This window comes from Cinclus cinclus, chromosome 3, assembly GCF_963662255.1.
Source record: "Cinclus cinclus chromosome 3, bCinCin1.1, whole genome shotgun sequence".
In the NCBI taxonomy this organism is placed as follows: Eukaryota; Metazoa; Chordata; class Aves; order Passeriformes; family Cinclidae; genus Cinclus; species Cinclus cinclus.
In genome coordinates, this window is record NC_085048.1 from 4,231,392 (window position 1) to 4,252,990 (window position 21,599).

At 43.4% G+C, this 21,599-nt stretch overlaps 1 protein-coding gene across 2 annotated transcripts in view; it reads right to left on the minus strand.

The window, feature by feature from the left end:
- Window positions 1-454: 454 nt before the first annotated feature.
- Window positions 455-21,599, minus strand: part of TFAP2B (transcription factor AP-2 beta) — a 28,018-nt gene continuing 6,873 nt past the window's right edge. For both annotated transcript variants that reach the window (XM_062489612.1, XM_062489611.1), the window contains 5 exons: window positions 16,886-16,946; window positions 8,667-8,886; window positions 6,015-6,133; window positions 3,094-3,235; window positions 455-1,065 (listed from right to left, as the gene is read on the minus strand). In XM_062489612.1, coding sequence (XP_062345596.1) covers window positions 765-1,065; window positions 3,094-3,235; window positions 6,015-6,133; window positions 8,667-8,886; window positions 16,886-16,946 — 843 coding nt within the window. In that variant the 3' untranslated portion in view covers window positions 455-764. The remainder of the gene's footprint in view (window positions 1,066-3,093; window positions 3,236-6,014; window positions 6,134-8,666; window positions 8,887-16,885; window positions 16,947-21,599) is intronic.

A 21,599-nucleotide genomic window follows, 5' to 3' on the forward strand; every position in this document is an offset into this window, starting at 1 on the left:
GAACGTCCCTTGTGGTGACACCTAAAGTTAAGATGCTGCTGTGAATGCAGCTGGTGTTGATGGCTTGGTGAGGGGTCTGGGAGCTCCCCTCCTTTCCTAGTCTAGACAGAACCAGGGTGGTGAGATGAGGTGGGAAGAGCTGAGGGGAATGAGGCCATGGGGTTGCTCAGAAAGGAACGCTCTGGAAGAATGTTTTAGTCTAGGTGGAGACAGGACGTTGCTCAAAACAGAAAGAAAAGGAATAAAATAATAATAATAAAAAAAAATGATAGCAAGACAGACCGTGCAGCTCAAGAAATCAAAGCACTGACACCAAAAATGTTTCTCCGATTTCTTCCAATAAGTTATTCATTTCTTTCTTTTATTATTATTATTATTATTAATTATTATTATATTCCCCTCCCCCCCCCCAATCATTATTTAAAAAATGTGAAAGAACAGAAGTGGGGAAAAAAATCCTGGTGGTTGTCTTCACATGTTCCTGGCAAGAGACTCTGAACCACTGGTCTTGCGCCATTGTGCTCCTCTAATCTTAAATTATTGTCTTTCTTTTATTATTTTTTAATTTATTATTATTATTATTTTGTCCTACTTAATAGAATTCTTCCAAAGCCCAATCCAGTATTTTTAAAGCTAAAATTAAGACGATTTTGTTTTAAAAGGTTATCTCTCTCTCTTCTCCTTTTATTTATTTAACTTTTTTTTTTCCTTTCTTTCATTCTAATGTTTTTTCCTCTCTCTCTCTCTCTCTCTCTCTCTCTCTCTCATTTTCTGTGTTTCTCTTCCTTGTCTCCAGTTTTACTACCTGGTCCTTCGCCAGATGTGTGCCTGTTAGCAGTGTTGTTGTTCAAGAACATCTTGTCCATGCCTTTGAGAGCTTCAGTCAGGTAGTTTTGGAGGGCTGTAAGGGCAGCGCAGATAGCGGGGGCCCCAAAGCCGTGAGTGATGAGGCTGAAGTGAGTCAAGCAGCTCTGAATGCCCGGTTCCAAAATTGGGGTAGGCCGGCTGTTTCCAATGGGCGTCCTGTCCTGGGCCAAGAGATCTGTAAATTCTTTACAAAGTTGCCTGCAGGGAAGAGAGAAAGGCAAAGAGAGGGAGAGAAGAGTGGGTGTTAGGCTCATCCAACAGTTCTCTGTGACAACCAAAGGGCCGGTTCAGGCCAAAAGAGATCCCAAGACATGGGATGGGACCTTTTTGCCTCTATCATTTCCCCCAGCATTTCCTGGGAACCAGCCATGGCGAGCCAGCAGCTCCCTGCTCAGAATGATGTTCTTCAGGAGATAACACCGGTTCTGGAGATTCAAATCTCTCCAGCAGCCACAGGGATGTTTCTGAAGCACTGTGAAAAACCAGCCCTGCCTAGTGCCTTCAGGAACAACCAGGCTGAAAAGGAAACATGCCCTGGATCTGCCAAGCACCCATCCTCCTGGAGGCCTGACCCTGGCTCAAAGCAGCTCCCAGAAATACTCTCCCTGAAGGAAAACACAGCCATACACTGAGAGCTATTGGGTGGCACAGGGACCTGGTGCAGGGAAGGGTTAAACACAGCCTCTCTGAGATTGTTCAGGCTGGGCCACCTCATTGAGAAAAATTATGATTTGGGGACTCCATGCTGGCTTATTCAGGGCATGAGAAGCCAAGTGAGCACTTGCCATTTTATTCTGGGGGCATGGCACCCCAATTAACACATCAGAGTTAACATCTGGCTCTTGGTTGTTTGTCTGCACTTTTGAAAAATCAGATATGATTTTCCTAATGAATTCACACACAAACATTTTCTTTTGAATTACTCTGGTCCAAAAGACCTGCAAGTCAACAGGTGCCTGGGCAACACAGAAACCCTGGAGGCTGGTGGAGTTCCCACAGGAATAGTTTATTTAAGGCACCCAAAGGAATCAGTTTTTTAAGACAGGTGCCTACCAAGGGACTGGAGATAAAAAAGACCAGAATTAAAAAAAAAAAAAAAAAAAAAGGAAAAAGAAACCCTTAAAAAAGACATTCAGCTCTCTTCCTCTGAAATTCTCTGAAATTCCCAGTGGGTTAAAGGTTTCAGAGGTGGGGAAAGATAAAGGTCTACTTCTATGTGTATTATCCATTAAGAAAGTGCAAGAGAGGAAACTTTGAATTTGGAGAACAAACAGTAATGAGTCCAACATTTTACATCTTCAAAGAGCGAAGTAGGGTCTGCGAGCAATTAAAGTTCTGGGACATTAATATGTTCTGACCCTGCGGAAAAGGGCAATCAAATTCCAATCACGTCTAAGAAACATCTGGACAAATTTGAGCAAATGATTTTTCAACCCTCCATATATTTCTTTAAATTACACTGTCATCGGAGGCAACCCACGTCCGAGAGCATGAAATAAATGAGAGCTGTTTGGGATGGGATTCTTCTTTATTTTCTTTCCCTCCCCCCTTTTTTTTCTTTTTCCCTGGCAGACGAAGATGTGTGAACACTCAGCACCCACTGCCGAGTACCCGAGCAGACCATGAAGCATCCAGTGAGTAGCCTGGGAGGCACAGCCTGGTGTAAATCATCACATACAGCACACCCACCGAAAAAGTCCCGAGGGAGAGAGATGGGTTGTGGGGGGTGGGGGGGGGGGGGGCAAGTCGAGAATCATGAGCAGTGCATGATGGTGGGCTTTTTTTTTTCTTCTTTATTTCCTTTTTTTTAATAGATATTTTTAATTAAATCATATGGGAAAGCCATTGTAATTTAGTAGCAGACAGACAGGTGTGTGTGAGCAGCAGGAGGGACAAACACACTGTGGAAACAAATTATAAATTTTTGGTCCTCTTTACATAAAAATTATTTAACTGGGGATAGCTTTAGCTTGGAAGTGATGTACAACATCTAGGGGAGCATCGCCTACATCCCCTGTCGGGCCAGGGTCTGTTAGCAGGAACCCCACTGCAAAGGTGTGTGGAGGTCCTTTGGGCAATTCGAGCATCCTTCCTCCCCGCGGGGCTGCTGGAATTTGGAGCCTGGAAATTCCCTCTGCTTTCCAAACGGGCTCAGTGGAGGAGTTTGATGACAGGGAGGAATTTCTCCGAGAAGGGCAGAAGGGGATGAGTTAACTTGGCACTCACTTTGTAGCAAGCAGCATGTTTTTCCTGGAGTGGAGGTCGCTGGGGTCCGTGTGCTGTCTGTTCAGGTACTCAGAAACAGCTTTGGCTGGGAACTCCGTTTCACAGATGTACCCAAAATCCCGAGCTAAATGAACGGCCTCACCTGGAGGGAACGAGACGGGAATTAACACTCCGGGCACCGCCGGCCCCGGGCTGGGTTGGCTCCGACCCACCGGGACACTGGGCAGAGCCCTGGGGGACTCCGGCTCCTTTGGGCCATGTTTGAAAACCTGTCATCATCCCTTCCACCTCAGGGACAGGCTCCAGTTTTGTGTTTTCCCCCCACCCGCCCTATTTTGGGGACAAGAGTCGATGGGACAGATTTTGGGTGATGAGATTTGTCATTGCTGCGCTGCACTCGTGTCGGTCAGTGCCCCTCAGCTGCTTGTGCAGAACGGAGGGAAGAGTTCACACACACACCTGCCACGCATACACACACACACACAGCTTTAAAATTAACTGGACCAAAGGAAAATGCGAGAGGAAACTGGTCAAATCCTGAAAAACAAAGGACCCAAACTTCTCTGAAGAGCAGAGAAACCATTCTTGTTTCAATACCTCAGATTATTGTCCAAAATTTTACAGATGTGGATATATTATTAATATCAATGTTAATTCATCGTGGTACGTTATAGACACACTTTATCCACACACAGGCCGCTCGCATTATTATCACAGTTACCACCACATCTGTAAAATTATGGAGATATTTGCATTTAGCCCGATGGCAATTGAACTACCCTCATTTTTAACTGACCATCATGAAACAAGAATTCCGGGTGGAAAGATAACAACTAATGACAACTCTTTCTGTGAACAAAATAATTATTATTCTAACTCTAATTCTAATTCACTTTTCCTGCCTGCCTGGTTTCAGGTTTCTTGCCTACAGAGGTTTGTGTCATCCAACTCCTACTGATGTACTTCATGCCACAAGAAGACAGTAGCTGCAGAAAGGGGGAAAAGAGGAGTTGGGAAAAAACCCTCAGACTCTAGAGGGATTCCACCAGATTACAGCTCAGCCCCTCTAGAATAAAGCGTTAAAGCCTTTAAAGCATCGCCCGAGGGACGAGGGGGAAGATTTCCAGAAGCAGGTATGTCTAATAACTCCAGGACCGCGTTATTTTTAACTATCAGGAGTTGCTTTCCAACGTCATCTCCTGCTCTGCAATGCTTCTCGCTAATCACCAAACCGGTTAATGAAGGCGAGGGCCCCCGGCAGAGCCTGGAGCGGGGGTTCCCGAGCCGGGCAGGGTCATCCCAGGCAGCGTTCGGGCAACGGGGGCCGGGACCGGCCGGAGCGTTCCTGTTCCTGCGATACAGGAGCAGCTGTGCTAAACCTGGCTGCTGGCAGGAAGGAGGAAAAAAAACCAAACAAACAAAAAAAAAAAAAAAAAAAAAAAAAAAAGAGGAGATAAAACTCCATCAGGTGCAGCTCTTCCAAAAGGAGGGAACTCTCTGGAGGCAAACTGTTGATTTGTACGGGAATCAGGGGAGAGGAGGGGAGTGTACACCTTACTGCACACTTGACATAGATCTTGGCATCACTACACAACCCCACCGGCTTTTGAGCCCCACACCAGGCTCGGGGAGGGGCTGGTGCTGCTGCGAGCAGAGTGAGCGGTGTTCCGCACACACCGCGGGGTCAAGCTGCACTAACAGGGCTCTCAAGGGCAACTGTGCCCCCCGAAATGTTTCTCACCTTCTCTAGCGAGACACTATGCCCCTAACCCACACTGAGCCTTGGCTCTCGGCATCACCCACTTGCGGGTACCAGCAGCAGCTCTCTCCCCCCAGCTCTTTTCGCGAGCCTTCCTGCAGCTCTGTAAGCGGCAGGGTCTTGTCGCTCACATAACTCAATCAAGAGTCGAAAAGTTAATATCTAGAGCAAATATTTGTGCTTGCTTTATACGCAGAAGAGATAAGTGGATTATTTATATACGCCTCTCGGTGTGTATGTGTAATGCAGATACATATAATTCATAATTGCATCCATATTATTCCTGTTAGGTTTTTTTTGGAGGAAGTCCAACTTCTCTTAGCATAAACGCGCGCATAACCCTAAACTTATTAGTGGCGCTAAACTTTTCCTTGTCGATACAGTAACCACAAATCAAAGAAACACGCTGGCCACCAAAATGACATTAGTTGACTTGAAATGACTTGAAACCTTCAGCCTGTCCTTCCCTCTCTCCTTCCTTAGGAGTACCTGGTCTCTTTGTTCAGCTCCAGCCACCTAAGGGAAACCGAGCTCTGCTACTTTTCTTAACTGTTCAATTGCTCTGCTTGCTTCCACAAAAAAAAAGAAAAAAGAAAAAAAAAAAAAAGTAATTTCGTATTATTTTTCCTCACTGAGCATCTTGTAGTGACCATAAATCAGTTCAGGAGGAGCGAATTAACGAGAGGATGGAGGAGTAGACCTGGCGTCGGAGATCACAGGGTGGAAATTAATAGCACGAGGAATGGGACTGCCCTGCAGAGTTACACATGCACACAAATGTACGCGCATATATCCACATGTACACACACAGACACACTCCCTCACTCTTGCCAACAAGAGGGATCAGTGATCGTCGAGCCAATGTCTTCATTTTTGGGAATGGCTTCCTTAACTGTGACGGTGCTCCTCTTAACCCACCCCCGATTTTTACCTCTACAGGATTTTCGCAGCTGAACTCGAAAGTTTTGGGTATTTTTTTTGTTTGGTTGGTTTTTTTATTTGTTGTTTTTTTGTTTGTTTGGGGGTTTTTTGAATGTTCTTTTTACTTGCATGTTTGAGGGCTTTTTGGTTTTGTTTGTGGGGTTTTTTTTTTGATGTGTGAATGTCAGACAGGAGCTCAGAGCAGGCAGGGGTGTGAAAGGAGCTGCGACTCTCGGCTTACCTTCCACCAGGGAGGTGAGTAAAGTGACATTTGCGGCCTTACGCCTGCCGGCTGGTAAATTCAAACCGATTTTTTCTAGCCTTTCTCGCAAAGATCTCCCCCCGTTTTTCGATTTGGCTCTAGAATTGCAAAGAAATTAACATCGTGATTAACCCCGCAGTGTTCCTGGAAGAAACGTTTAGTCTGCGCAGTCAGCGAAGCCTGGGAGGATTTCCACTCGATGTTAAGGACTCTGGGGGTGTTGATTTCTGCTCTGGTTTGCTAAGATTTTCTTAATTTCTCCCAGGGGTAGAAGTGGGGATGAACCCACTTTTCTCCCGCTTTTATCCAGGGAAATCAAATAACGCCAAACAGCGATAATTAATGGAAAGATTCTGATCTAGAGAGCAAGTGGGTATGATACCAACTTGGATTAAGATGTAGTAAAGGGATGGGCAGGAAGCTAGAGGAGGATTAAACCCTCTGTTATTCCAGGAAAGAGCCAGAACAAGACGAAGGGTTAAAAAAAAAAAAAAAAATCTGAAAAGTTCGAAGGAAATGTGTGTGCGCCTGTGGATAAATTGAAAAGGAGGGGAATATTTATTAAACTGTTTCCCGCCTGTGAGCGTGTTTTGGTGCGAGGAGGCGATGCTGAGGGGAACAGCTCACCTGAGGCAGGGTGCGTTATAGAGAGGGAATGGATTTCCTGGGGGAAGATTGGAATATCTGTCGGAGGTTACTGATAAGGGCAATAAAAGGATGAGTGAGCTATACATGGGAAATTCAGAGCTATTGTTCGAACACCCATACATATGTAAACCCCCGGCGATGAAATCTTGCCACCTGCGAAGTCAGGGAGAGTTTTGGCACCTAAAAACAAAGTCTACACCAACTCTCTCTTAATTCTTATTTAAAATTTGTTTAAGAATTAGAAGTCACACTTAGAGAAAGGAAACCAGAAGCTACAGAGAAGCCAGACTGGCTTCCCACTATTTTATATCGAAGTAAATAGGGCTGGATGGCAGAACTGCAAGAGAGCAGCTTTCTATATTTCGTCTGCTCTGAACTAAAATCTTGTTTAAAATTTAGATTCAAGATAGGAACTGAAGTCAGCAGCAGCCAATAATTATGGCTTGGGCCACGTCCAGAAATCTGCTGAAGTTCAATAATAATGCTTCTTTACCTTGGTAATTATATTTTCTACAGAACATCTCTCAGATGTTCTCCCTGCTCCATTTGCAGTTGTACAGAAGGAGCAGGCAGGTTAGCATCTGTAAGTAAAAATCTCTGCTGCTCTCCCTGGCAGCTGAACAACGATTACAGACGTTCACATGGAACAGCAGCTATTTTAGGAGTCCCTAAGTCTCACGTGTATATTTGGGTGACTGACCACATGTAGCAGAACTTTCCCCCCTCATCTCCAGATACGGAGCCAGAGCCCCTGACATCATCACGGAATTTTTTGAGAGGGCGAGGGGGGAACCCCAAACATCAACTTCATTTTAAAGCACCTTAGAGCCAAAGTATCCCAGCTGCTGCTAGACGAGATTTCAAGATATTTCCTCCTATAAGATTAGTAACTTTTAAACACGATCTGAAGTTTATACATTGTCAATTTGCATGCATCTGTCCCTGTCCAAAAGTTATGATTTTTATTCCAGCCTGGTGTCTACCTCACACACAGAAAATGAAATCTTGTACCTTCCCAGCCTGAGTGTGTGAACAGGTGCCACGCATTGTTACCTCATGGCTTCTCCCCTGTTGTGACTGGAGGTAGAGCCTGAGCTCACCTTTCCTACAGACAAGCCGTGCTGACATTTCACAGTCCCTCAGGCACTTGCCAAGAAGAAAAAGTCCTTTCTCCCTGGTAGCCTTTCCGGCTAATGGCCTTAGAACTTAAATTCTGATTGCTTCTACTTAAAAGCACAGTCTGCCTCTTTGTTATGATGGAGTGGCAACCGGACCTCAAGGTTAGTCCTTGCTCCCCACTTTCTTCAGTACCAACAATGTCAACTATTTTGAGGTCTTCAGCAAAAATCCACCAGGACATTAGCGGGTGATTTGCACAAATATTAAGCAACAAAGGCCTCTTTGAGACCAGCTGTGAGCTGTAGCAACTTTCTCTGTGTGAAGCACCAAGTTTCTGACTTTCAGAGCTATCTGTTGGTGGCATTTCTTTAGTCAGGTACTTGCCTACCTTGCAGTTTGCCTATCAAATCCACGCCTCATAATTGACATAACTGCCTGATCGTTATTGTCATATAGAGCAGGCCTCATGGGTTTATCTGGGAAATCCCTAGAAATACATTAGGTCCTGAAATTCTAGTATTCAGCCCGAAACATGCTCATCATGGCATTTGATTTTGTCCACTTTCTAAGAGTGAAGTGTGAGGAGGAGCAGAGATAGAAAGTGTGTGCATGGACGAGGAGAAAATCTTTCTGTCTCAGTTCCTCCATTTGCGGCTAAACAAGGCCAAACCTTTCCCTACTCTCCATACATTCATCCCAATGTTTGAACACGGCACATTTTTTTGCCTTACCACCAGCATCACACAGAGAGGCTCTGGCGGCAGCATCAGTGCGTATCTGAAAACATCTCTACTGTTGACCAAGGATTTCTGGTGCATGCATGGGGACCCAGACACATGCACACGTTTGCCCCCAGCCTCTTACCTTCTAAGTACTCCTCCTAGGAGGGATGCGTTCAGACACTCTGGAGGGGAAAGGCGTCTTTGAACTTCTCCCACAGTTACTTTATACTTTGAAGTTGAGCTAAGCAAAGACAAGCGGCCAGGTACAGAGCAAAACACCTCTCCGGTATTGACTGAAATTCCACCCAGGAAGCCATCTTTATTCATCATCAAAGAAGTAACAGATTTTGGAGGAACCGGAACTGGAGAAAGAAAAGGGGAGGAGGGGAGAGAGAAACCATCACGCCACGAAGGAGCACAGGATAAACCACAGTCTCTCTGACATGCACAGAACAGCAAAATGAAAGGGAGTTTGAATCTCTGGCTACCTCCAGCAACCTAAAGGGTGCTGCTCCCCCAACCTCTAGGAAAGTGCTCCATGAATGATGGATGGAGAGAAGGGTGGTACAGTACAGCCTCTATGCAGGGTTTGATCATTGGGAAATAAAATACATATTGGCAAGCACCTGGCAACTTTCGGGTTTGAGCCTGTGTCTCACCCAGAGCCCCCCGATGCCTTTTGTACAACGGACAGCGCCTTTCTGGAGGGGAAAAAAAGAGGAAAATTTACTTTTTTTTGGCTAATGTTTCCATTACTGCTAAGCTGAGCCAGGAATAAATTCACTGCACGAAGGGAGTTGCTGTCTTAAATAAGTATCAAGGCTGGAGGATACAGCAATGAGAAGACAGCTCTGTTATTGCTTTGTGTTTTTATTAAGTCTGGTTTATGAAATAAAATGAGTCTTTTCCTTGAGAAAAATGAACACCAGGAAAAAAAAAAAATCTGGTCTAACCATGGTGCTCTCCACTCTGATCATATTGTGCTGTCCGTGAAGTAATAGGAACTCTCCTGCCCATGAATAAAACTGATTTAGTTACTGCAACACGTATTTATAGGTAGTTATAGGGAAAAGTAAAAGAGGAATGATATAGGGAAACTAAACAAAATAAAATCACGTTGTTGTCTCCAAGATAAAAGGTATTTCTTTTCTCTGAGAAACGAGTGAGGTTATTTTAAGAGTGACCAAGGGATTATAACGAACAAATTCCTATAATAGCAACCAGACACACTCAGAAATAAACAAAACAAAAAAAATGACTAAACTAAAACTGAGAGCAATTCCCCCGTGACATGAATTTTGTTTACAAATGAACTTAAATAGCTCCCTTATAATTGTGTGTAACTGTTATGATTTACAGCAGGTGCTCTAATCAATCACCCAATCACTTTAATTTATAGGGAGCCTCGTTGCATTTTCCCAGTTGTTTCGTTTCTGCAAGTAATTGATAACAAACCATACTTAAGGTATGTTTTATGCAGGAGTTAACAAGAGCTGACAGCTGCTACTGCAGCTTCCTCTCGCATCCACGGCAATACACGTTTCCTTACAGAGAATATATGCTGAAATTGGGGGTTTTGCTAGTGGGAGAGCCCTGGCTGTCCAGCGGGCATGTTTCAGAGGAGAAGACTAATTGATTACACACCCTCTTCAAGCAGATACTGCTCCACAATCTCCCGTTTCCACTCAATCAATTGCAAACCCAGTTCGGCAAATAATAAGGTTCTATTATGCACATATGCCAGCTATTTAGGTAGTTATAATACATGTCAGTTAAGTCATAAAAGCCCTGTTTATTTGCAACATATCTGGAGAATCAAACCATTAGGGTTGAGCGGATATTTAAGTCGTCTGGAGCTGCTAAACAATAAGATCGGGTATCCTAATATATTACCAAGTGCTAACTACTGGGCAATTGCCAATTTTATAACCTCAGTGCATGGAATAGACACAACCGTGTTTCACTGTTTTTATTGCAGATCATTTCCTACTGCCAGACCAGACCCCCACAATAAAAGCTCTATAACAGCTAAAAACCAAAAGGCATGTCGATTTTAGATATACATATTGCTGCGTATGCCTTGTATATAGTCTCCAGTATAAACAAATTATTTTGAGTGGCTTGACTTCAGGGAATCAGAAAGTGAAATGGATTCCTATTTCTCTATTATTTTTAGTTAGACACTTCGTGTAGCTCATAAAGGCAGTTTCAAATAGTTTGAGAATGGCTCAGAAACAGTTATAAAAGAGTTAGAGGCCCGCTCCTGCTTCCATTGATATTATTAGGAATTTTTTTTTTTGCCAATGATTTATAGGAAAAGATTCGTTTGTATATCAGAGGCAGTACCAGCGGAACAAAAAATGCTATTTGTATTTCCCCCCTCATTACACATAAATATATCTCTTATTTCATGCACAATTATCTGTTTGAGTGAAGCATCAAGTAGAAAAAAAAAGAAATTAAAGGGGAAAAAAGTTGGATTAAAGCACTGCCAGACAGATTTTCACGACTGGCATTTTTTTTTTTTCTTGGGACAAACACACGGGCTCTGCGGTTCGAGTACACCTTTACCGTGGCTATATTTAGTGACCAGTTTATCAGGTCACTGTCCAGTGAACTGAGAAATTAAACAAGAGGCAGCAATTCCAAGAACATCTGATCTTAGTCCAAACTCACTAAAGAGAGAAGGACCCGTGCAATGCTTAAATGTACCTCACCCCGCTCGCTTTGGCCTTTTAGAGCACTCATTACATTAGTTAACCTTTGAATTATGGGTTTTCACGTGCTCGGGTTGGTTTTGTTTTCCCCCTTGCAAATTGCTTTTGGGAAGCAGGCTGGCTCCCTTCCTTGCTGGAAGAGCTCCTCAGCTGCTTTTCCTCGCAGTGTTTCCCTGAAAAGGACGGTATGAACAAACCCATGAGAGCTCTGAACCCGTTTGAGAGGCTTGCCAGGCGGTGTAAGCATATCTATTGCAATTTCATAGCTTCAGAGAGATCTATTCTATCTAGGCTCTATATCTTCTGTAAATTACCTAACGCTGCCTGCAAAAAGTGTTTGCCATGGAATGAATTATCTCTATCTATATCATATCTATATGTTTATCATGGCTGGAGCTTTTCAGACAAAGCCCAGACATCAGCAGAGATAACAGAACGTGGAGCTTTTGTGGGTGAGGAGATCTCCACGTCCGTGCGTGCAGCTGCATGTGTCAAATCCCTGCGCCTACGTAAATAAATCCGAATGCAATAGAGGATATTTTTAGCCAATGTCAACTTCCCCAGTTGGTCAGGGACTGCCACAACTGCTGAAATGACACAGAATAACACACACGTACCCACACAGCATCCCCACCACTCCTGCTTTCACTTTATCCCATTTAGTTCTTGTCATCCCCAGCAGAAACTGTTCGATTTTCTTTCACACCCAAACTCTACTTGCTCCGTGGGTGTGAGCACTCACAAATACATAATTCCCCCTTCCAAAATCTTTGCCTTCCCCATTCTGCCTTCATTTATACTTCTCTACCTCCTTTGTCTCTCGTTTTCATCCCTATATCTCTTTTTCCTCACTCTTTCCCCCCCCCCCCCCCTTTCTTTCCTCCTGTGGTTACTTCCATCCTCTTTGTCATATCTCCCCCTTCCATTTCTCTTCAGCTTATCAATAAACCGGGAGAGCAACAGTAGCCGCTTGATTTGTTAGTAATTATAAGCATACTGTTCCTGCAAACGGGATCTCTAGATGAGTGAGATCGCTTTAGAACGACAGCAGGAAATGGTGGGGAAATGGAGCATGGCGAAACTCAGCGTGAAGCTTTCAGTTCTTTACATGTTTACAATTTTCTGTGCATACATTAAGTCTTAGGCTTTTTTTTTTTTTTTTTTTTTGTGGTTTTCGGTTGGGCTGCTCGCCACAAACGTGTGAAAATGCGCACAAATGTGAATGCACAAATGGAAAATGAGTGGAAAAAAAAGCTGTTTTGACGACAGTAAAACTAAAGAAATAATATATTTATGTCCTGAAAACAGCTGTTTAATAAGGGTTTAAGCTATGGATGTCATTGCAATAACCCAGCTGAATAATATGGCAGTCGAACAGTCAGTCAAATAATCAATCAGAAGAAATATTTCTTATTAAAAACGTCGTGGACAACTTAATTAGTTATAAACTATCAAACTACTTTCAATTTTTCTTTTTTTTTTTTTTTTTTTTAACTCTTCCTGCTGGAGTTTAAATGAGTAAAAAGTTCTTTGTCCGTGTTAACATCAGGACTTTGCTGCAAGTGGTGACTAGGTCTGACTCAGCAACCAAGCCTAAAACGTCCGGGAAGCCTAAAGCGTCTTAGAAGCTGAAACTAAAGAGACCCGGATCTCATCTTAATTTTAAGGAACAAGTACAAAAAGTGCGTGTTCATCTCGCATTTCCTTCTGTCCCCCTGGTGCCCTCCTCTCCCGCCCGTCTCCACCACCGCAGTCCCCGTCCCCTGAAAGCCGGGACTAAATTCCAAGGTGGAATATATTCCCTCGAAACCGTTTTGCATTTAATTAAAGGGGATCCTCAGGGTCAGTGGGTAACCCAGGAATGAGCACGAAACTGAGTGGAGTTGAAGCAGCATCTCTTGAGCCCCAGATCTATCACCTGAAAAGCTGAGGCCAGAGTGGCTCTCAGTAAATCATTTATCCGCTGCTCCAAGGGGTGGGGTGGAAACTCGTGCTGGATTATTAACAGCTAAAAACAAAAGGTTAAGACACTTTCTTTCATGTGTTTCCTTAAAATAAGAACAACGGAGCGTGTTTGCAAGACCATGAATTAAGATCTTCAAGTTAAAATGGCCTTTCATGCTAAATCAGATGTGCGTGTGCAGGCGATCGTCAGAAACGGCTGAAAGTAAATAAATAGATCAGAATAATTTTAAGGTCACTGACTGTGCCCCAGAGTCACAAAAAATTAACTTGGAACTCAGGCCATGTAAGGTTTTGCAGAAGGACAACTTCTTTCACCATAGAGAGTGCCAAGGAAATTTCAGATGAACATTTGACAAGGGGACCAGGTCTTTTATTCCTGACACATGGCAAACCTTCCCTTCATTTCAGCACAATTCAAGGGAAAGGCCTCCAAACGTGCAGCCGGTAAGCTCTGAAAGCTGAATTAAATCTGATATTAATGTTCTTGGTGATTATTATCGTCTTGATGATTTATCTGGCTCCCTCCCTCCTACTTCCACCACCCAAATCTTAATGGAAGTGGGAGTTAAAGATGATTTTTTAATGTCTCGTTGGATTTTTAGACTGTTAATGTACCGCATCCTTCTCATTATTAGTTTATTGATTGTTCATTGACCAGCCCCCTTCAAATCGTATTAACCACCCTCTGCCAGTTTAGATTAGGGGAGTTTAAAAAGCACCTTTCATTATTTCAGCGCCACCACCACGGTGGAGTTCAGGCTTGGTAGCTTAATGCTCTCTCTAATGGGGCAGCTAAGAGACAAGGGGCCACGGTCCCTGCCTATTGCATTAATAGCTCAAAGGGGGCTAATACAGAAAATTAGCCTTAAACGAGCTCTGGAGATCTCCAAATGAAAGAGCCATTTATCACGCTGGCTACCTTCACTCCACTCGTTTGCTCTCTCTACTGGGAACAACTCATTTCCTCTTAACTAAATTACTTCAGAAATGTCAAGTAAGCTCAGATAGCAAACGTAACAAGAGCCTGGGTATATGTAATCTGTTGTGTGGGATCGATACGTGAGATAAATCAATAGCCGTGTATGAATCCTATATCATTTCCTTAATATTTTGGCAAACCTTTTGCATAGAGAGATAATTCCCTCTGCAGGCCTCAGAGGCCATAAAGGAGCAGACACAGCCTGGGTGATATAATTAAGTTTAGGCTTCAGGTCCCCATCATGCTATTCCCACTACTTTGCAATTAAAGAATTTTAGGCACTGAACTGGGATTGGGTGGCGCAGACCCTCTGTGACCCTTGTCAGCCAAATATGAGTCACGAGAGTGTTCCACTGCACAAAAATCTGTCAATACCTGTGTGCCTGTCTGTCTGTCTGTGCCATCTGCCTGCAAGAAGGACGCTCAGAGTTTAAATAACTTGTTCTTGTTTCAAAGTACACCCTCACAGCTACAAACTGCAGGGAACAAAGCGAAATTGATACCAAACGCTTTCTGTGTTGCTCCTTCCCTTGTCCTGATTAAATATTGACTGCCACAAATGTGACCTGCTATTTATTACCCTTTCCTCTTCCTCTGCACCCAGGAAACTCACTGTGCAAAAAAAATTTAAAAAAATAATACAATATTCATTTATGCTCCAAAGTTTCTTGGATCTCAGCCTTACTTCTAAGGAACGAAATGCTGCTACAGTGACTTTTAAACAGTAGCAAATACATCTCAGGCTCTTTTTAAGTAACTTTATTTCCAAAGAGCATGTGTCTCCTGTTCATCATGTGTAGACTCAGAGTATCCCTTCTGGCTGCAAATAGGCACAAGTAATCCCACCTCGATGGGGCTGGGTCTCTTTAGGCAGCAGCTGCTCCATCTGGGGCCTTTGCAATGCCCTCACACATGAAGCACACCTAAATAGATGCCTAATACATATAAAAAACTATACCTAATATGCAATAATTGCAGGCATTCACATTCTAGTGCTGGTCGCTGTCTAATTGCACCTCCCAGCACGCACACGGATGTCTCTGCTGTCCTCGTCAGATGAAGGATGGAGAGACACAGGCGTGCGTGTGTGTTAAAAAAATAATAATAAATAAATTTTTAAAAGTATTTTTGATTGTGTATTCTGCAAAAGATCATCACGGAACAACCTTAGAAAGGAATCTCTCCACCACAAATCAAGTACCAATTAATCAAATACACCCAAGAGGGAGTGCATGAGGTGTCAAATGGGGGTGGGGAAGAGGGAGGAGAGTGAGAAAAAGAAAAAATACAACCAGAAACCATCAGGTTACAGACCTTGAGTATAACCCCCACCAAACATTCAAACCGAACCAAAACAACAGAAATATACAACCTTTTTTTTTTTCCTTTTAAAAGTTAAATAACTTTCTACTTCTTAAAAAAGAAAACCCCAAAACCCTTCGACCTTTCAACCGATAGTCATAATTGGTGCTGTCAAATGGTCTTCAAGTTTTCATTTGTCCTCGCTCAAATAACCAGACCTTGATCTAGTGTGTGAAAGAGAGACCGTACACGGAGATTCAAATTAAAAAAAAAAAAAACAAAAAAAACCCAACAACAACAACAAAACAAAACAAACAAAAAAAACCACAAAAAAAAACCCCTCAGCAAAACAAACAGCCAACAACAAAATAAACAATAAATACACGGAAGGACCTCATGCTGCCTTCAACACATTTTAGATAAACACCCTCCCTGTTATTTTTCTTTACATCCTAGAAAATCGTCGCTGTTAAACTATTTGTGCTCATTTAACAAATAACAAGGTCCTGGAGATAAGTGCCGTTGAGAGTAAGCATAAGGGACAGCGTTTTTAAACCTCGTCTCTGGTACTTAAAATTGAATCTAGAAATAGAAGCTCCTTAGATAATTAAAGATAGCTTTCCCTCCATTTGCAGCGTGTGATCTGTTTAATGTCTATCAGCATAACACAACACTAATCGCCAAGCATCTTCGAGTGACTGTCAGAGAAATGTAAAAAAATTAAGCAGCTGCAATACGCCCAAAATGAGTTATTGTAATTACATTTAATTAGTTTAATTAGTTAATTATTTTGCTTACAGCTGTACAAGAGACTGCAAACATTTGTTAATATCACATTCGCTTTAACAGTATGGGGTGGCTCTGCAGTTACACTAAATCATGGGCGCATATGTAGAAAGAAGTAAAAAATGGACATGGGGAAGGGGGGAATCTTGGGGGAAGGGGGGAATCTTGGAGGGAGAGGGGAAGGGGGCTGAGTCTGCCTTTCCATGGGCATCTCTTGCTCTCCTCTCCGCCTCTGATTCGCCTGGGAAATGCATTTACGGCCCAAAGGGAATCAACCCCTTCCCCCATTAAAAGCCAAGGGGTCCCCACCGAAGGCTATCGGGGGGAGAAGAGGAGGGAAGGGGGGGCGGAGGGAACCGCACTGGAGCACGGGGTGCCCCATTAGAGAGCATTCGTGTAATTAAACCCTTTGAAGGGCGGGGGGAGGCGGGGATAGAAACTTTTCCTTTCCGTGTCTTATCCCTTCACTCTATCTGCTGATCCAATCAACTATTCATCTTGCTGCCATGGGTGCCTGCTTCCCGGAGAAACTCATTGCCCCAAAGTCAAAATATATCATGAAGATATCGCTACACAGTAAAAGTTTGTCTAGCTTGTTGGAATAATCCATACCTTTTTTAATGACAGACTGGTCCAATAAGTTCATACCGCTGTTATTGGCATCTTCAACTGACTGTGGATATAAAAACATCACTATTCAAATTGACTGGATATTAAAGAATCGCGTACATAAATCATGTCATTCCAAACTGGAGTCCCTGTTATTTTCATTTATATTCATTCACTAGGGGAGGAGGGAATTTTTTTTTATTGTTGTTATTATTATTATTATTATTATTATTGTTATTATTATTATTTCCCCCAACCGACAAGGAAATTAAATTCTTCCAAATTATATAGTCTTCTAATAAAACAAAAGGAGGTGTGAAGCATATGGGGTGCAATACTGGTTTTGTTATCTTATAAAACACTGATATAACATAGACTTCTTTGCATTCCATAAAGCTTTATATTTCTTCCTTTGAAAATGTGGCAATTTGGCAACATCTGCAAGATCTATTGCATGACATAAATGAACACGATTAAGGACAACTTAAATGCTCCCTCCTCTTTCCTCCCCCTCCTCCTTTTTATTTTTTTTTTGTTTGTTTGTTTAACCCTGCTACATCTTAATAATTCAAGGACCATTGACTTTTTATATATCATAGTTTATATTATGAACTTTTAATTAAAACCTAAGCCTTTCGGAGTGCAGTGCAACTCCCCCATCGTACAGGGGATGAGCAAAAAGAGATTTACAGCTCCTGAGGTTGCTTCCGTGTCTTGAATTAGTGGGGATGGGGAGGGAGGAGAGGGAATATACATTATCAAAAGTATGAACCATCAAATTGATTGCCTAGGAAAAAAAAGTCTCCGAATTTCAAAGCCTTCCCCTCTCCCCCCCTCTATTTTTCCCCTTTCTTTCCAGCCCGCCGAGGAGCACACCTGTTATTATGGCATTAACTTCTTTAGCAGGGAAGAGAACAAAGACGGGCACAGAGGACACACCAAATGTTTGGTTTCATTTCTCAAAACGAAAGTGGAATATACAAAAAAAAAAAAAAAAAAAAAACAAAAACCAAAACAAAGCAAACAAAAAAACCCCAAACAAACCAGAATTAATCTCGTTCGGCACAGTAAAGCTATCTCCGAAAAAGAAGAGGTGTCGTAAGAACTATTTATTGCAGGATTCTGAAAGGTTCCGGTTTAGGGTAAATTTTGAGGAAAAGGTGGATCTTTGAGTTTCGTGGCCTTATTATTTTGTTTTTCCCATTACTATTACTAAAGGGTTTGCTTTTTTCAGTGTTATTGCATATTTGGGGAGTTTTCACTCTTTTCCTTGATAAGCAAAACACCTTTATAGCAAAGCAGCTATTTACTTCACCATTATTTTAACTTTATCTTTGCTACGCAGAGAAGCTGAGCTTATTCGGATCTGGCCCTTATCTCTGTCTCTGTGCTCAGTGGAGACATTCCAGATGGAATGCGGTTTAGGAGAAAATTACATCTCTCCAAAATGCGATGGAACAATATTTTCTACGAAAGCTTTCCTTTCATTTTCCTTGAATCCACCCTCAAACGAGCGCACACACAGAGCGGTGCCTTGTGTGCTGTGTTTGGGCATGGCTGTGTCTCTCTCTCATAATCAATAGGCTACATACCTAAAGGGCACAAAATAAAATTACAAAGTCTTCCCTCCTTTCCCTGAGCAGCTCCCAACGAGGGACGATGAGCAAATCCTGCAGCCTGCTGGAGTGCAGCGTGGTGGCAGAGAAACGGAGGTAAACGTGAAACATCACCTTCCCTTTCCTTTTTTTTTTTTTTTTTCCCCCATCTTTCCTCCTTATCTCACCTTATCTCTGGAGTCGATGGTTGCGCGCACTCTTTATGCGTGTGCGTGCACTCCACTCGCTCCATCAGCAACGTGGGTTAGTTGTTGTAGTTAATGAGAAGACTCCTGTCTGATTTTCTATCTAATTACGCCCTCCTGCTGGGTTTTTGTACAGGATATTCGCTCAGCATGCTGGCAGTTAATAGTCACAGAGAGGATCGTAAAGATTTAATTAGGACTGCATGCGGAAACGTGGAAAAACAACTCAGACTTTTAATTACTAGACTTCTTTAGTTAAAAGTGATACCAGGGGTTACTTTATAAGAGACTTGGGCGTTTTGGTGCAACTTAACTTTCCGTGTCTCTAGCTAGCACGTAGTAGCAGCGTGAGTGAGGAGGAGGAGCGGAGGTGTGTGTGCAGGGAGGGGAAAGGTGATGAGTTTCCAGATACACTTGGAAAATCTGGAAAGGAAGATTCCCCTCCCTTCCCTCCTCCAATAATCTGACAGCATGAAGCTTCCTAAGTACTATCTATAACCACCTTATTCAACTTCTGTGGATCCATCTGAGTGAAAGCCCTAAAAACTGAGCTCTGTATTTTCTTTCAAAGAGTCTACAGAATCTGAATTTACCCCTCCATTTTTCCTTCATCGAACCCTTTATTACCGTAACCCTACTTTTACCCAGCAGGCGGGGGAAAAAAAATATCTGGGCTTGCAATGGTGGGTTTTTTTCAGAGTCTCTATTAGATGATGCAAATTTGTGTTTAATAAGTAGGTCTTGGCTTCTCCGTTCTCTGTCTGAAGGTTGTAAATGGCAGATTGAAAATTCCTCTCGAGAGGGGCAGCAATAGCAATACAGCGTGTCCTGTTTACAATAACAGAGCGCTATCGTGTTACAATCTCTTAATTCTAGCCCTGGACAATGGCTCACACATGGGCTGGATTTGGTGTTTATAAAATAACCACTGTTTCTTTCTGTCACGCACTCTCGTTCTCTGTCTCCTTCTCCTCAGCCCAGCCCATCCTCATGGCACATATTTGATCACACATGCGTAGGATAAACGAAGAGAAACATCTTTATCCAACTATGCATCTAGATATCCGTTCAACTTTTTGGGCTATTGAAATGTGAAAATAACCCAACCAGTATTTGAAACCCTTCCTGGAACTGATATCTAGTGATGGTGGATAATGAATATACATTGCCTAAATAAAAATTCCTGATTCTAGAAAAGGTTCCTCGAATTTAGAATAAATCCATATTAAATATCAAGGTGGAAGCCTGCCCAGCTTCAGCTGTCGCTGCTGGGGGGACAAGAATAGAAAATGCTGAGCGGCAGCGACGAGCTCTGGGTTGCTTTCCCTCCTGCCTTCATTAACTTGCAGTTGGACACCTCTTCCTTCACGTGTTTCTCCTTGGGATACCCCTCCTCTCCCTCTTCCCCTCCTCCCCCAACCTGGGAACAAACTTTCAGAAATAAAGGCCCTGTTTCTTTTCCTGCTGTCTCAGTAACCCACACCAAGCACCCCAGCCCTGCTGGTCCACAGCCCCGCCTGTCCCATCCTATCCCCATCCCACCGCACCCACCCTGGCCCCGCCAGCCCTGGCGAGCCGGTCGCGGGTGGCACCGCTGCTCTGGGAGCCCTGGGGGAGTCACTTTCCGCCAGTGCAGTGCCCTTCCCGCAGAAGGGATGTTTTATTGCGAAACGGATGGACAACCTCTTAATTTGAGCTCCTTCTTTCCTATTATTTCTCCTCTCCTTCTTTATGTCTTTCTCTTTTTCCCTACCTTTCCCCCTTCTTTCCTTCTCCTCTCTGTCTTCTCTTCTTTTCCTCTCTCCTTCCGTCCTTTCTGAATTTTATCTTTCTTTTCTCCTTTCCTAAAATCTCTTTCCTTTATTTTTGTCTCCTCTGTTTTACCTCTATTTCTCACAAAACACAACAATTACCGGCTATTCTTTGGGGAAAGTGTAAATATCCAGGCAGAAACAGTGCTCAAAGCCTATCGGCTGGAGAGAGAAAGGAGGGGAGAGATCTCCTTTCTGCATTCACAGAGGTAAAACTCGCCTTGACTTGCAAACCACTTTGTCTGAGCCAGGAATGCGAGACGAGACCTGCGCATCGCACCCGTGGCGGCCAGGGGCTGCCCCAGGTCTCAAAGCCACCTCGGAAACCCGCAGAAACCAGCGACCCGGCGGTCACTGAGCTCGGAGGCAGGAGCGAATCCAAACAGCAAAAACCTGCCTTTTTCTAAAACATCTCTCCCCAGCAAAGCTCGGGGATTTTCCCGTGCAGCCCTAAAAGACAAGCCTCGAGCCAAAGCAATGCATCCCCTCCCCTTCCCCGCCGCTGATTCCTCTCATGTTCAGCAGCATCATTTTCACGGCTATTTTATATCTTCCCAGCTCCTATTTCTCCTTTCGTCTTCCCTTTCTGTAACTTTGAAGTCGCTATTTCGTTCAGTGGTCTATAGCTTTATTTATCCCAAGACTAAATACATATACAGATATGATATATGATAAAGAAATCTTGGGAAAATAAAAATATAAAATCGCATGGAGGGGGACTTTAAATTCGCGATTAGGAGAGCCTGAGGCAGAGCTGGGAGCCTGGAGGCTGCAGCCCCCTCCTCGGGGGTCCCCACGGGCTGGCCATGCCCTGCTCCAGCAAGGTGCAAACCACCCCAGCAGCGAAGATGTTAAGGGTCCTTCTGCTTTTAGGAAATAACACGTGATGATGAGTTTCGCGTGGGATGGAAGAAAGATGGGAAATACTGCGCTTTGAGCCCGGCGAAACTCCTTTGTTATCCAAAAGAGGGAATGAAACTATTTAAAATCCGTGCTACCTTACAAAGCACACTTAACAAATAAGGGGGGTGGGGACACGCGACTTGTTCCTGATCACCAGTTATTGCTTTTGGTTTGGGTTTTGTTTATAGTTTCCCTCCCTCCC